Below are 15,381 nucleotides of genomic sequence, written 5' to 3'. Positions count from 1 at the left end.
ATTTCTTCCTTCTCCAAGGTATCATTGAGTAGAGTGTTGTTAAGTTTCCACGTGAATGTTGGCTTTCTATCATTTATGCTGTTATTAACGATCAGCCTTAGTCCGTGGTGATCTGGTAAGATGCATGGGATAATTTCAATATTTTTGCTTCTGTTGAGGCCTGTTTTGTGACCAATATATGGTCAATTTTGGAGGAGGTTCCATGAGGTACTGAGAAGAAGGTATTATATCCTTTTGTTTTAGGATTAAATGTTCTGTAGATATCTGTTAAATCCATTTTTTTCATAACTTCTGTTAGTGTCCATGTGTCTCTGTTTAGTTTCTGTTTCCAGTATCTGTCCATTGGTGAGAGTGGGGTGTTGAATCTCCCACTATTATTGTGTAAGGTGCAATGTGTGCTTTGAGCTTTACTAAAGTTTCTTTAATGAATGTGGCTCCCCTTGCATTTGGAGCATAGATATTTAGAATTGAGAGTTAGTCTTGGTAGATTTTACCTTTGATGAGTATGAAGTACCCCTCCTTGTCTTTTTTGATAACTTTGGGTTTGAAGTNAATTTTATTCAATATTAGAATGGCTACTCCAGCTTGTTTCTTCAGACCATTTGCTTGGAAAATTGTTTTCCAGCCTTTTACTCTGAGGTAGTGTCTGTCTTTTTCCCTGAGGTGGGTTTCCTGAAAGCAGCAAAATGTTGGGTCCTGTTTGTGTAGCCAGTCTATGTCTTTTTATTGGGGAATTGAGTCCATTGATGTTAAGAGAAATTAAAGAGAAGTAACTGTTGCTTCCCGTTATTTTTGTTATTAAAGTTGGGATTCTGTTCTTATGGCTGTCTTCTTTTAGGTTTGTTGACAGATTACTTTCTTGCTTTTTCTAGGGTGTAGTTTCCATCTTTGTGTTGGTGTTTTCCCTTTATTATCCTTTGAAGGGCTGGATTCATGGAAAGATACTGTATGAATTTGGCTTCGTCATGGAATACCTTGGTTTTTCCATCTATGGTAATTGAGAGTTTTTCTGGGTATAGTAGCCTGGGCTGGCATTTGTGTTCTCTTAGTGTCTCTATAACATCTGTCTAGGATCTTCTGGCTTTCATAGTCTCTGGTGAGAAGTCTGGAGTAATTCTAATAGGCCTGCCTTTATATGTTACTTGACCTTTTTTCCCTCACAGCTTTTAATATTCTGTCCTTAATTAGTACATTTGTTGTTCTGATTATTATGTTTCAGTAGGAATTTCATTTCTGGTCCAGTCTATTTGGAGTTCTGTTTTGTGTCAACTTGACACAGGCTGGAGTTATCACAAAGAAAGAAGCTTCAGTTGTGGAAATGCCCCCATGAGATCCAGCTCTGGGGCATTTTCTCAATTAGTGAACAAGGGGAAGACGCCCCTTGTGGGTTGGATCATCTCTGGTCTGGTAGTCTTGGATTCTATAAGAGAGCAGGCTGAGCAAGCCAGGGGAAGCAAGCAAGCCAGTAAAGAACATCCCTCCATGGCCTCTGCATCAGCTCCTGCTTTCTGATCTGTTTGAGTTCCAGTCCTGCATCCTTTGGTGATCAACAGCAGTATGGAAATGTAAGCTGAATAAACCCTTTCCTCCCCAACCTGCCTCTTGGTCATGATGTTTGTGCAGGAATAGAACCCCTGACTGAGACAGTAGGCTTCTTGAATGTTCATGGGCATCTATTTCTTTAGGTATGGGAAGTTTTCTTCTATAATTTTGTTGAAGATATTTGCTGGCCCTTTAAATTGAAAATCATCATTCTTATCTACTCCTATTATCCATAGGTTTTGTCTTTTCATTGTATCCTCGATTTCCTGGAGGTTTTGAGTTAGGATCTTTTTGCACTTTGCATTTTCTTTGATTGTTGTGTCCATGTTCCCTATAGAATCTTCTGCACTTGAGATTCTCTCTTCCATCTCTTGTATTCTGTTGCTGATGCTCACATCTATGGTTCCTGATTTCTTTTCTAGGGTTTCTATCTCTAGAGTTGTTTTCCTTTAGGTTTTCTTCATTGTTTCTACTTCCATTTTTAGATCTTGGATGGTTTTGTTCAATTCCATCACCTGTTTGGTTGTGTTTCTTCTTTAAGCACTTCTACCTGTTTAGCAGTATTCTCCTGCAATTCCTTGAGGGATTTTTGTGTTTCCTCTTTAAGGGATTCTACATGTTTAGCATTGTTCTCCTGTATTTGTTTAGGTGAGTTATTAATGCCCTTCTTAAAATTTTCTACCACCATCATGAGATATGATTTTAAATCCGAGTCTTGCTTTTTGGGTGTGTTGGGGTATCCAGGACTTGTTTTGGTTGGCGTACTGGGTTCTGGTGATGCACAGTGTTCTTGGTTTCTGTTAGTATGATTCTTACATTTGCCTTTCACTATCTGGTAATCTCTGGTGTTAAAGTTCAAGCTGTCTCTGGCTGGAGCTTGATTCTCCTGTGATTCTGTTAGCCTCTGTCAGCACTCCTGGGAGTCCAACTCTCATCTGAGTCCCAGTGGTCAGAGCACTCTCTGTAGGCAAGCTCTCCTCTTGCAGGGCAGGTGTCCAGAAGTCTGTAGCTAGCTCTATCCACCTCCTGATTCCTGGGGTCAGAGCCCCCCTGTAGGCAGACTCTCCTCTGGCAAGGAAGGTGCCCAGGTGTCTGGGTCTCAGCTCTGCCTCCTGGCTGAGGATGAAGGCCCAACAGGACCCTGTCCAAGAAGCTCTGTTGCTTCTGTCACCCACATGCTCTCCAGTGATCACGAGGTCCTGGGTGTGCTAGGGGTCCTGTGGTGTGGAGCGTCCTCTGGGCCCGAGGCAGGGTTCACACAGAAGATGGTAGGCCTGGCCCCAACTGCAAAGAATCCCAGCCTCTGGTTGGGTAGTGTTCCTTTGTCCCTGTTCCTGCTGACACAAGACCCTCTGCAATTCTTTGGAGCTGATGTTGTGTTCCACTCACCCGTGATCAGGAAGTGATCCCGAGGTCCTGCAGTGTGGAGAATACTCTAGGGCCCTTCGCGGCCTCCAGTGGATTCAGGCGGGAGGTCTGATGTAGTCTTATTCTACCTTTTATGATTAATTAGAAACCTTTTCTATATAATTCTCTAATATTTTACTTTGTATAAAAAAATCCAGCCAGGTGTGGTGGCACACACCTTTAATCCCAGCACTTGGGAGGCAGAGGCAGGTGGATTTCTGAGTTTGAGGCCAGCCTGGATGGATCACTGAGCTGAAGTTGGGAGCCTCAGGACTCTCCTATACCATTATTCATAGCACAATAAATTTAAGGTTTTCTCGACTTTCGTTCAGTTTCGTTTCTCTTTCTTCTTGCTGGAAAATAGGGCATAGGACTAGAATGGTTCTAATTGAAATTAATCTATTTTAAGCAAATACTATTTCTAAAATTTCTAAACTTCTTAGTGGCCCAAGAATCAAATGCCATTATATTGAACATTATTACCTTTGAAAAATACTTATATGCACCACTGTAAAGTAGAATAGATAAAAATACAACTGCTTTTAATTTTCCCTTTGGCATTTATCAGTCATATGCCCTAATATATTTTTTTTAATTTCTTCGATTTCTTTTGGTTTCAGCTTTTTCCCCAGTAGGATACTACAGAAAATTTTGTGCCTGAAGACAAAGTAGTTGTTCTCTTGAGATCGCATCTAATTTTAAAAGCTCTAAGTCTATAAATTAAAATGTCCCTTGAGACTGAACATCTCTGGCTGCACAGGCAAGAGCTCTGTGCTCCCATCACAGTGGATGTGGCTGTGCTGTCATTCTCACTAACTAGAGCTGTCTGTCCATGTTCAGTGGATCTTGAACTTACTTTCCTACCTTGTCATAGTCTAATTTTGTATGAATTCCTCTGTTTTATCCCCAAACACATATTTAACAATTACTCTCTGACTTTATAATTTGTTGCCATTGAGGACATGTCTGTGAGAATCAGAGGGGCTGTAATTATACTCAAAAACAGTTACAGGGGAGGCCATCATATAATGTAGTCAGTTTAATAAAACTATAAAATGCTATGGTGGGAACCTAGCAGGATTAATTTAAGTGCCCTAGGGAGTTCGGAAGGCTTCTCAGAGACAAGAGTTCTTGAGGAGGAGGAGTTCCTGGGTAGTAATTTAGAGCAGTACATTCTGAACAAAAGTAAATATTTCAAAGGGTCAGGGGTGTGAGATAGTCTGAGTGTTTAGAGTTAGTAGTTTTAGCTAGCTGTAGCTATCTGAGGGAGAGATTAAGATAAGATAGAACTAGAGAGGTAGACTGCGTTCCAGGTGCCCAGTCTTTAGATGCTCGAGAGAAGAACTTGGATGGACTTTGTTTTTTCTTTTTTTTTTTTTTTCTTTTCCTTTAGGAAATAGGGAACATTTGTGGATATTTACTAGTAGAAAATGTTGTGATCAAATTTTTAGATCTTAAACAAGTTGTATAACCTCTCAGTGTTCCTGCACAATGGGATAGCTACTTTTCTGAGGTTGTATTGAGGACTGACTAGAGAATGCATGTGAAGCATTTAAGAGTCTGCATAATGCCGAGCAGTGGTGGCGCACGCCTTTAATCCCAGAACTTGGGAGGCAGAGGCAGGCAGGTTTCTGAGTTCGAGGCCAACCTGGTCTACAGAGTGAGTAGGACAGCCAGGGCCACACAGAGAAACCCAAACAAACAAACAAATAAACAAAAGAGTCTGCATAGTATCAGTTAATAAGCCTATAACTCTGTCTCCAGAGAAGGGAAGGAAGAAAAGAAACGAGCCCACCTGCCAGCCGACACCAGGTGCACGCACTTAGCCCCAGCACTCAGGATGCAGACAGAAGCATTATCTCTGAGTTTGAGGCAGCCTGGTCTACAGGGCAAGTACCGGTACAGCCAGGGTTATACAAACCCCGTCTCAAAAACCAAAGTAAACAAACAGAAAGCCTGCAAAGCCTTGTGACATGTTACCCACACTACTGGAGCCCCCTTTCTGTCTCACTAGTTCTTCCCTAAACCCCAAAGTCAAAGTCACTGTGATTATAATTTACATGGTCTTCCTTTTAAATCTGTTAGTAGTTGTTAAATCACTCACCCCTCTCCCTCCCCAATTCATTGTCTCTTTTAATTCTTGCTATGCCGTGGGGGGTGGGGTGGGAGTGTGTGTGTGTGTACAACCTACTGAGACTACTTAGTGTTGCTTATACATACGTATAGCCAGGGCTGATGACTTGATATGCAGGAACTCATCCCTGGAGCAAGCTAATTCTCCATTTCTTAAAAGCTATTGACCATTTCTAGCTCTTCTTCTAGGTGAGGGACTATTTGGCATTCTCCTGCCTGTGTTGGCATGTCAGCTAATGGTGTCATTCATTGTCTTGGTCTTATATGGGGAACCATATTGTTGTTGTATTCTCAACACCTTTGGTTATGCTCATAACGAAATATGTCTCACTTCTTACCAACAGGCAGAGACTATTAGAGAGATCTATAACTGGTCAAAGTGGGAAGAGTTAGGTGGGGTGCCCCACCCTAACTGATACATCCGCAGTGCAACCCCTATATCCATGGCTCAGGAAAAAATGCAGGAGAGGGAGCAGAAGGATTGTAATTGCCAGAGGTCCAGGATGCCTGTTGCTAGATAGTGCCACTTAGGCATGGTAGGGAAATTCACCTTTCGCCATTTTAAAATGGTTTATTTATTTTATTAGTAGTAAGAATTCTTCTGACTTCCATGGGCACACAGCATGCACTTAATGTAGAGATATATGTGCAGGCAAAATACTCTCACATCAAATATAAAAAAAACATGAAAATTTTAGTTTAAGTTGTGTGTAGATAGGAGGCGTGTATGTGTGGAGGTCCTGGGGAAGCTTTGTGAGTCCTTTCTTTCCTTTTATACTTTATTTTGCCTGGGGATCAGGGATGGAACTCAGGTGGCCAGATTGGCACATCAAGTGTTTCAGTAATATTGGCCATCCCATCAGCCCAGGAAAAAATCTTTATGCACGTTTAATACCAGGCCCTAAAAAGGTACAAGAGAAATATTTTATATAATTATATTTTATACAACACTTTAGTTAGATGCCCCACTTACAACTGTTTTGGCAAGAACTATATTCAGCACATGACCATGAACTGGGACTTTGTGACTCCTTCTTGCAAGGAATTTGAATTGGCTGAACCAGGACTAGGTTTATACCTTTTGTTGTGCTGTCTCCCCAAAGGTATACCAACCTGGCTGGTCTGTGGCTGCCATCAGAGAAAGAAGGAGGCCATGCCAATCAAGAAGGAATCCTGAATTTTCTAAGTAAAGATTTGTTCCCATCTACCCCTTAGTTATCTAGGATGAAGCTAAAAGGAACAGGGTTCTTTCTAGGGACAGTTGCTTTCCAAAATATAAAGAAAAGGGGAAATGGGAAGAGATAGTAAGAATTTTTGTTAAATTTTTTGTTTTGTTTTTGATATTATATATCTTGGGCTGTCCTAGAACTCACTCTGTAGACCAGACTGGCCTTGAACTCAGAGAGATTTACCTGCCTCTGCTTAGAGTCAGAACTTTTTGTGTTGTTTGAGGAAGTCTTTCCAATGCTCAACAATCCCAGATGTCTGTGAACACCATAGGGAACATGGAGGTTGCATGGAGCATTTTTTGACTCCTGGCCTATTCAGTGGTTTAGCAATGAGAGGAATATTGTTGGTTGATCTGATAGGAATGGCAACAATGGTCACCTCAGAAAGAATCCCGGCAGCAAGATGCCAGCAGAGCTGCGAGAGGAGTCAGACCGTCCAGAAGGGAGCAGGGACATGGCCCAGGCAGAGCAATAATTACTCCAAGATAACTTGTCAGGTCTTGGCAAGAGCCACACAGAGATCCAGTCTTGGTGGGTTTATCTCAGTGGTGGAACACTTCTTGCTTATCACTGAAAGCAACACCAAGAGTGGAGGTTTTTCCTATGTCTGGTCTGCCTTGGTGTTACTGTGTCCAATTCATGGAAGCAGAGGTTGGAATAGGCTCAGTGAGCAGCTTCAGTGATGAGCCCATGTGGATGGTGAGAAGATGGCTGTCTGTAAGACATAGGCGGGGCCTCACAGTGAAGACATTCCAGGTGGTTTGGTTTTAATTTTGTTGTTCTTAGCATACTGTTGGTTTACACAGAAGTTTGTCACGGTAACTTTTAAGTTGGAAAGGAAATTATATAGATGAAAGCCAAATACATTCTAAAACTGTACAAAATAAAGAGTTACAGGGATACTGTCCATGTTACAGCTGTACATATCTTAACTAATGGACAGAGTATAAAGTATTGAGTAAAATTCCTAAGACCCTGAGTCGAACTAAACCAACTAAAAATGGTTCAATATAAAAATGTAACTATCTATTAAATAGAAAAAGACCTTCTACCAAAAATAAGAGAGTGCAACAAGTAGTAAGTGTATTTTTCTTTTAATATAACCATAAACTTTCAGTCACATAAATAGCATAATACTTTGTATTTCACATTTTATGGTGAAAATCTGGAAGAGGAAGCTTTGCATATAGGTTCTAGAAACATAACAGCAGGCTTTTCCTTGGCACTCTAAGCCCTTGGAATGCAAGAATATTAAAGATTTTTCAGAGGCACCAAGTCTTTGAACATAGCAGGTTTTATGACAAAAATCCATCCCAAAGGACCATTTTGTTTTTGATAATACAATTTAAATTTCCCTATTCATTCTTATTTGGGGATCATTACATAAAATACTGAATAATTTGAAAACATACTTTTTATTTTGTGTTCAGTATGGAGATTTATTCCCAGAGCAGGGCTTTTCTGATGCAAAATTGAAATGCTGCTGTAGCCATAACAGCTGTCCCCACACCATGTGGGAGCTTCCATGACTTTACTGTAGGATGAATTTTTGGCCCAGTGTTTCAGTAATATTGGACACACATGGTTTTAAGTGGCAGAGAAGTGTGCTTTGCATCCACTTGACTTTCACAGCTACAGTTGGCTCTGTATTAGAACAGGGAGAATACATTCACACCACGGCCACCCTCATGGCTGCTGGAGTAGCTGGATCACAGCAGGCTCTGTTCCTTTAAAATCACCACTAACTACTGCTGAGGGATCACACATTCACCAGAGTGCCCTGCAGCTTGTAGGAGAGGGAGTAATGAATGCTCCAAGGCCACACTCCAAGCCAGGGAGTTCTTAGTATTACCCATCTTTTAACAAGAATAGTAAAAATCGGGCTGGTGAGAGCACCCAACTGCTCTTCCGAAGGTCCGGAGTTCAAATCCCAGCAACTACATGGTGGCTCATAACCATCTGTAACAAGATCTGATGTCCTCTTCTGGAGTGTCTGAAGATAGCTACAGTATACTTGCATATAATAAATAAATAAAATCTTAAAAAAAAAAAAAAAAAAAGAATAGTAAAAATCATGGCCACGAAATAACTAAAACCAAGAGGAAGTTTGCCAAGGAAGTCAGTGGTTTTCAATGTAGGCATTTGATTTAAATAAAATGCTACCTTCCCGGGGAAACTGTAGTGCTGTGGTTTTAGACTCATTAACTAGAAATTAAAATCCAGTAGATTTTACTGTCCAACTTACTAAAAATAGAAATTTTGCACAGATGTCTAAGCTAATGCAGACATGTTTTCTTGAGTGCACAGCAGGGATTTGCTGTGCTCTACAGCACAGTGCACTGGTATGCTTTGGCGCTGAGTTCCATTTCAGTGAGGATCTTAATGTTCGTGCCTTCATTTTGCACGTCTAGCTTATATTTAAATTGTCCTCAAGTTTTACTCTTTTTGTATTTCCATTTGCATTAGAGTTTAGGGGTTTATCAATAAGACTAGTATTTCTTTGAAAATCTAATTTGTTTCTCTAAATGATATCTAAATAACACATTTTTTTTTTTTTTGGTTGTTGTTAAATGAGGCAGAAAGGAAGGAAAATCCCTCCGTGTAATTTTTTTACTCAAGTGATATAGAGAATTAAATTTCTGATCTTCATTAAATATCAAAGAAATTCTAGCCAGATCCAGTGTAGATTACCTTTTTATCTAAGTGAGTTTATGCATGTATTGTAGGGGCTGTACTGATGAATATGTTTGAGGCTTTCAGCCCTTAGTGGATACAAAATAGAATGATTGATAAAATCCTCCTTACTATTGGCTATTATTTACTGACTCTTAAGTGGCAGGTTGTATTTATGCCAATTTATCTGCTTCAGGGAACATTCTTGATAGCAGAACAAAGTGAATAAAGGGAGTTTGCTTTGCAAATGAATGCAAATAGGAGAGCCTTTCGGAGAGCCCTTTAACAGGGGCAGTGCACTTTGATTATGAGTGAAGCTGCCATTTGGACATAGTGAAAAGAGCATGCTTGAACCATTGATTGAGGGAGACAGTAAAAAGTCAGGAAGGGCCCGTTAGGCTTGCAATGAGGCAGGCGGATGTCAGTGTGGTTAGAGCACAGTGGGAGAATGACAGGAAGGATTAGTGTCAGGGAGAGGCTTTGCTGAAGCTGTGGAGATAGTCTCTGGGGTCACTCACCTCTGACTGTTGTTCTATGCTGATGGCTCTGTAATGCAAACTGCCTGGTGTATGCCTGTTCATTATCGGAAATGGTGATTAGAAAAGGTATTTGTTTCTAAGATTCCCTCCCACTACCTTTTCCTTCCCCTTCTTCTATCCCTTCTCTCTTTCTCTTTCTTTCTCATTAAAGGGAAATTGAGGTGGGCTTCCTTCATCTTTCATTGTTTGATGCCAGAGTAGCTACGGCCTCCGGAGGGTGGTAGCTTACAGTAGAATGTAGTTGTCAAATGGTTTTTCATATTCAACAGTGATTTATGTTTCTTTCCTCAGTTTTAGGTTTTGACCATTATTCAGCAATATGTTGCTGCTAGAATTGTATTGCAGTTTTGTAATGTTTAAGGTATTTTCACTATTTCAACATCAAAAGCTTTGCAAAGACGGCTCACATCTTGGTGAAAGAGTTCTTAATCTTAACTTGTTCTCAAGTTTTACAGAATGCTAGCGTTTGGCAAATTAACCACTTAAAAAATTTTATGTCATTATTGTTAATAGAATGAGCAAGATATATAATCTTGCATAGTTCTGATTCTCAATCAATGCCTTTTCTTGTTTAGATTTTCACTTATACTTCTTAAAACCATTTTATTATAAGTATTTTTACTTCAAAATCTTACTACTCATATTATGTGAGTTATATGAGCAGCACTACATTTTGTATACCAGTAATTTTTATGGACTTTGATAATGTTTTTTATTTTAATATAAAATTGGTCTTTTTAAAAGTATCTTCAAAAACAAAGTTTTGCATTATGCAGTACTTCTGTTTTTTTTTTATATATGCATGCAAAAATTTTACAGATACTGCTGGGACTCTATTCTGCAGTTAAGGATGCTGCCCCAGGTTTCAGCAAGCCTAGATACATTAGTAACTGCTGGTCACTGCAGAGAGAGTTCTGCCAATAATTTGTTTCACAGGCATGCGATGTTATAGTAGACATTTTCCAATTTCTTAAAATTTTGTTTAATGTTTTGCAGGCACCTGAATGGACAGAAGAGGACCTCAGTCAACTGACAAGAAGTATGGTTAAGTTCCCAGGAGGGACCCCAGGTCGATGGGACAAGATTGCCCATGAATTGGGTCGATCTGTGACAGATGTGAGTTCACTGAAATTTGCATTGTCTGGGGAGTGACAAACAGGGACAAGCAAACTACGCAGGAGGCAGACTTAGATGGGTTCTGGGTTATCTGTGGACAAGGGACCTGAGCATGAACCATTAATGAAATAAACAAAACGCAGATGTGAATCCATTCCCTTCTGCACAGTATAACAGCTGTGTGAAAGAATTGTAGTGTTCAGGGACTGAAGCTACTGAAACCTAATCATAGAAAACAGTATTAGATTTTGTGTTTATATTGACCCTTTAATCGTGGAAAAGACAGTTTTCAAACTGATTAGAATTAGAGAGGTTGTATTTCAGCCTTAACACTCAAGTACAGATTGCTAGTGTATTTAGACAGGTGGTTTAGGTTACTGAAATGAGCACTCGGGGCTGTGGTGCAGACAAAGGGTTTGCCTTCTTTCCAGGATGCTGCTGGCCATTCATTTTGGAATGTGTGTGTAAATGGTCAGACCTAACACCTAGAAGACAAAGTATAGACCAAGAACCTTGTGACATAGCACTTTAGATGTTTTCATTCAGGGAGACTACAGTAGAGCACTTGACATATGGCAGACAACATCTAATTAGAAGTCAGAAAGAAACCTTACTCAGTTATCAAACTGATATTTGTATAAATCGTAGTAAATAACCTTTACTAAATCTCCTTTACATACATCTTGTTAGTATAAAACTTTTTAAAAGAGTTACTAACAGCAAAAATTTAAATTTCCTCTTTAATTTAGTTAGCATGCCTTTAGGTCTTTTTTTACACTGTGCAAACATTTTAATGAGCATGCTAGTAAAACACAGCTACCAAAATAATGAGAGTGTGTTATGATTGCTAGAGCTTGCTTCTCACAGTAAACCTCTATGTTTTCGATTTAGAAGCAAATACATATTTAAAAAGTACTGCCAACTTTTTTCTCTTTTCCTCAGTTCCTTTGATTGAGACTTGCTTGGAAAATTTTAAATTACATATATGTTTACATATGTATAGTTAAGTGTGTTCATCTTATACAGATTGTCCCTAGTAACACCATTTCTGCGCTATTGTGGAATGACCAATTATCTTTATCATGGAGAATTGCTTTTCTACTAATTGCACTGCTGGGCTATGCATTTCATTTTCTTGTTTTAAGGTATTTTGTAAGGAATGGTATAACTATATAACCACATTAAAGATATTCCAGGGTTATTGATATTTTAAACATTGTATTTTTAATTGCTAAAATGATTTTTAAACATTCTAAAAGTATTGTTTTAAAGAACCCAAAACTTTCAACTTGATTGCTTGAAGAAAAACAATAATATGTTAATTTGCTGTCTTTTTAAGAGGTAGCAAAGGAAGGCTGAAAAAGATGGTAGTTTTACAAGCTCTCACAAGCACAGGCCCACAGAGTCACCACCGTTACTGAATTACAGGAGCGGCCTTGCTGCAGAGGTTTCTTTTAAAACCTTTGCTTGTGTGTTTTACTTACAACTTATAACAAGATAAACGTATCTTGTGTGTTTTATGACTTCTCCCCAGCCTTCTCCTGGGGAGGCTGGTTTTATGTCTGCCATCCTTGTTGATATGAAGTGGTTCAGTAACACTGAGTATGTATGTTTGCACACACTGCATGATAGCTTCTGTTTTCACAAGACTAAAAGTACCATACAAATAGTTAATACACCTAAACTTCTGTAGCCTTTATGTGTATGCGAGTTTTACCTGCTTGTATATGTCTATCATGCCTGATACCCAAGGAATCCATCCGAGGAGGACAGGCCCCTCCCTTGGAACTAGAGTAACAAACAATTGTGAATTACCACGTGGGGGGCTGGGAATTAAATCCCAGTTCTCTGAAGAGTAGCCAGTGCTCTTAATTGCTGAGCCACCTCTGAAAAGCCCCTAACTAACTTGTTTCAGTAACCCTAAGAATGACTTCTGAACCACACTAAGGCAGCTGCAGTGGGTTCAGCTGGTACAGTCCCCTTAGTGGAATGTTAAGTGAAAGTTAATCACTCTTTAAGAGGTCACCTACACTTCCTTTTGGCTTGCAGTGTTAATTAGATTTGTTGTTGTTAAGTGCTTGATTGTGGAGGAGAAGCCAGGTTGCTTCGGAGTGATCCTCTCCTTTACCCTGCACACTGACCTGATCTTTTGGCATCAGCCCCAGGCTGCACAGCTGCTTTTTGGCCTTTTTGGCCTGCCAACCTTGTAGCTTCAGGCTTGCTGCTCCCCTTCAGAAACAATTGACCCTTCATGAGGAAAGGTGAGAGCATGGCAGCACTGGAGTCAATGGTCTTTATTTAGGTTACTAGAGTCTAGTAAAAGATGTATTTTATTCCTCAGTTTAAAAAAGAATCAGTATATTAATTGTCATAATTAGAGTTAAATTGTTAAAACCTTGGGTAACTACAAGCAATATTTTAGCATTAAAATTTTTTGACATAAAGTATTTTTTAACTCAGGTAAACTTTATTGAGGCTTAAATATTTTAAATGTTAATTACATGCCTTTTGGCATATAATTTTAGAAACCACAAAGGACTCCAATTGTAAAAACAACAAAGGAAACAAAAGCTGTCTGACGTGTAAAACCACCCTTAATGTGATTATTAACTGCAGGCTTCTAAGTTAAGGTCAGGGAGAATCAGATTTCTTGTTCCTAAAATGTTGTAAGCTGACCCTGGTGCTCTGTGGGCCCCTAATCTCTCACGTTCTGTTTATGATAACAGTCTGAGGAGATTTTCTGCTTGTTTAGAAAAGGCCCAGGTAGACAGCAAAACAAAAGCCAGGTGGCTAGCTATAACTTGTATAATTAATGCTGAAGTGTAATGTAAGAAGTGCATAAGGTCTGCCGTGAGAAGTACAGGTAGTGAAACCCCCTTGTCATTAGCTGTAACTGCCATGGAGGCAGAAGATGCACAGTGGGAGGACACCGTAACAACACTGTATAATCCTCGGTAAATTAAGAATGGTGGTTATCGGTAAATTAAGAATATAGTTTTTGGCGGGTATGGTGGCGCACACGTTTAGTTCCAGCACTTGGGAGGCAGAGGCAGGCAAATTTCTTGAGTTCGAGGCCAGCCTGGTCTACAGAGTGAGTTCCAGGACAGCCAGGGCTACACAGAGAAGCCCTGCCTCGAAAAAAACAAAACAAAAACAAACAAAAAAAAGAATATAGTTTTTATGTTTTTTTTTAAAGATTTATTTATTTATTATATGTAAGTACACTGTAGCTGTCTCCAGACACTCCAGAAGATGGAGTCAGATCTTGTTACAGATGATTATGAGCCACCAAGTGGTTGCTGGGATTTGAACTCCGGACCTTTGGGAGAGCAGTCGGGTGCTCTTACCCACTGACCCATCTCACCAGCCCGGTTTTTATGTTATTTTGAAGATACATTGTTATTATTTTTAGCATCAGAGTAGTCCTACCTAAAGTTCTGAAAATGATGAGGACTAACCTTTCGGTTTCTTCACTGCCAACTTCCTGCTTTCTCTGTTCTCTGTGGTCCAGCCTGGTCTCTTCGGCTCCCTTCTTCCTCCCTTCTCCATGTCACAACCTTCAACAGCACTTCACTTTGAAACACCTGTTTGCTTTATACAATGTCCTTGCTAGATGTTCCACTAGCTCATTTGATTTATAAATTTCAGTGATAATACCATTCACACTTACATTAAAGGTTTTTCCCTTTGTTGTTGTTTGATGTTTTCTGTTTGTTTGTTTGTTTTTATTTTAAACATTACCAACACAAACCTTGTGGTAGACACTCTGTTTCGGCTTTCCAAATCAGTGATGGGATTACAGACCAATTACTTAATCTTTCTTTTTTCCTGATGAGAATTCTGATGAAAATTAAATAGTAGTTAATGTAAAGGGTTATTATTTCTCTTTTAATAAAAAAAAAAGTGGGTTTGGAGCTATTTACTATTAGTCATTGAAATTGCATATACTAGGGGAATTTCAATTTAATTTTTGGTTGTAATTTGTGACAATCTTTTCAGGAATCAATGGAATATTTTTGGTACTGTTTTGAGATTTTCATTACATTTATTTAGTTTTTGTGTATGTGTGACTATGCATAGCTGACATGTTTGGAGGTTGAGGACATCTTGTAGGAGTTTGTTCAGTAAATGACAGTAAAGCTTTCCAGAATGCAGAGACACCTGGGACCACTTAGTAAGTTTTCCAAAACCAAGTGCATATATGAAGAAGATTCTGGAGAAACTTATAAGCACTGAGACTAAGCTACAGGACTCTAGGAGGCAAGGAAACAGTTCCTTTTCAGTTCTGAATCTAGAAGAATGTATGTGTGAGAAAAAATACCTGAGGTTATCCTTCAGCAAAACAATTCAAAACTAAAAAAAAAAAAGGATGAGTCAAAGAAGCAAGGAAACAGTTCCTTTTCAGTTCTGAATCTAGAAGAATGTATGTGTGAGAAAAAATACCTGAGGTTATCCTTCAGCAAAACAATTAAAAACTAAAAAAAAAAAAAAGGATGAGTCAAAGAAGAAAACATGAGCTCCAAGTAGAAATAGATCAAGTAAAGAAACAGCAGTCTCATCAGTGTATAGCTGGCAAGAGCAGGGTGTGCAAGCTGAAACAGAAGATTCCTGCCAAGGACCAGAACCTAGGGAAGGAGTGTTTTTAGAATACATAGTACGTATAGCTTATCACTTGGGCAATGTATACATTCTCTCTCTCTCTCTCTCTCTCTCTCTCTCTCTCTCTCTCTCTCTCTCTCTCT

The 15,381-nt window shown here is 39.3% G+C and overlaps 1 protein-coding gene across 3 annotated transcripts in view; it reads left to right on the top strand.

The window, feature by feature from the left end:
- Dnajc1 (DnaJ heat shock protein family (Hsp40) member C1) overlaps positions 1-15,381 on the top strand; it is a 172,948-nt gene that overhangs the window by 122,049 nt on the left and 35,518 nt on the right. For all 3 annotated transcript variants that reach the window (XM_029536171.1, XM_029536170.1, XM_021193621.2), the window contains exon 9: positions 10,520-10,639. In XM_029536171.1, coding sequence (XP_029392031.1) covers positions 10,520-10,639 — 120 coding nt within the window. The remainder of the gene's footprint in view (positions 1-10,519; positions 10,640-15,381) is intronic.

Source organism: Mus pahari, chromosome 3 (assembly GCF_900095145.1).
Source record: "Mus pahari chromosome 3, PAHARI_EIJ_v1.1, whole genome shotgun sequence".
In the NCBI taxonomy this organism is placed as follows: domain Eukaryota; kingdom Metazoa; phylum Chordata; class Mammalia; order Rodentia; family Muridae; genus Mus; species Mus pahari.
The sequence above is the reverse complement of the archived record's forward strand: the minus strand, read 5'-3'. Positions and strand labels throughout refer to the sequence as shown.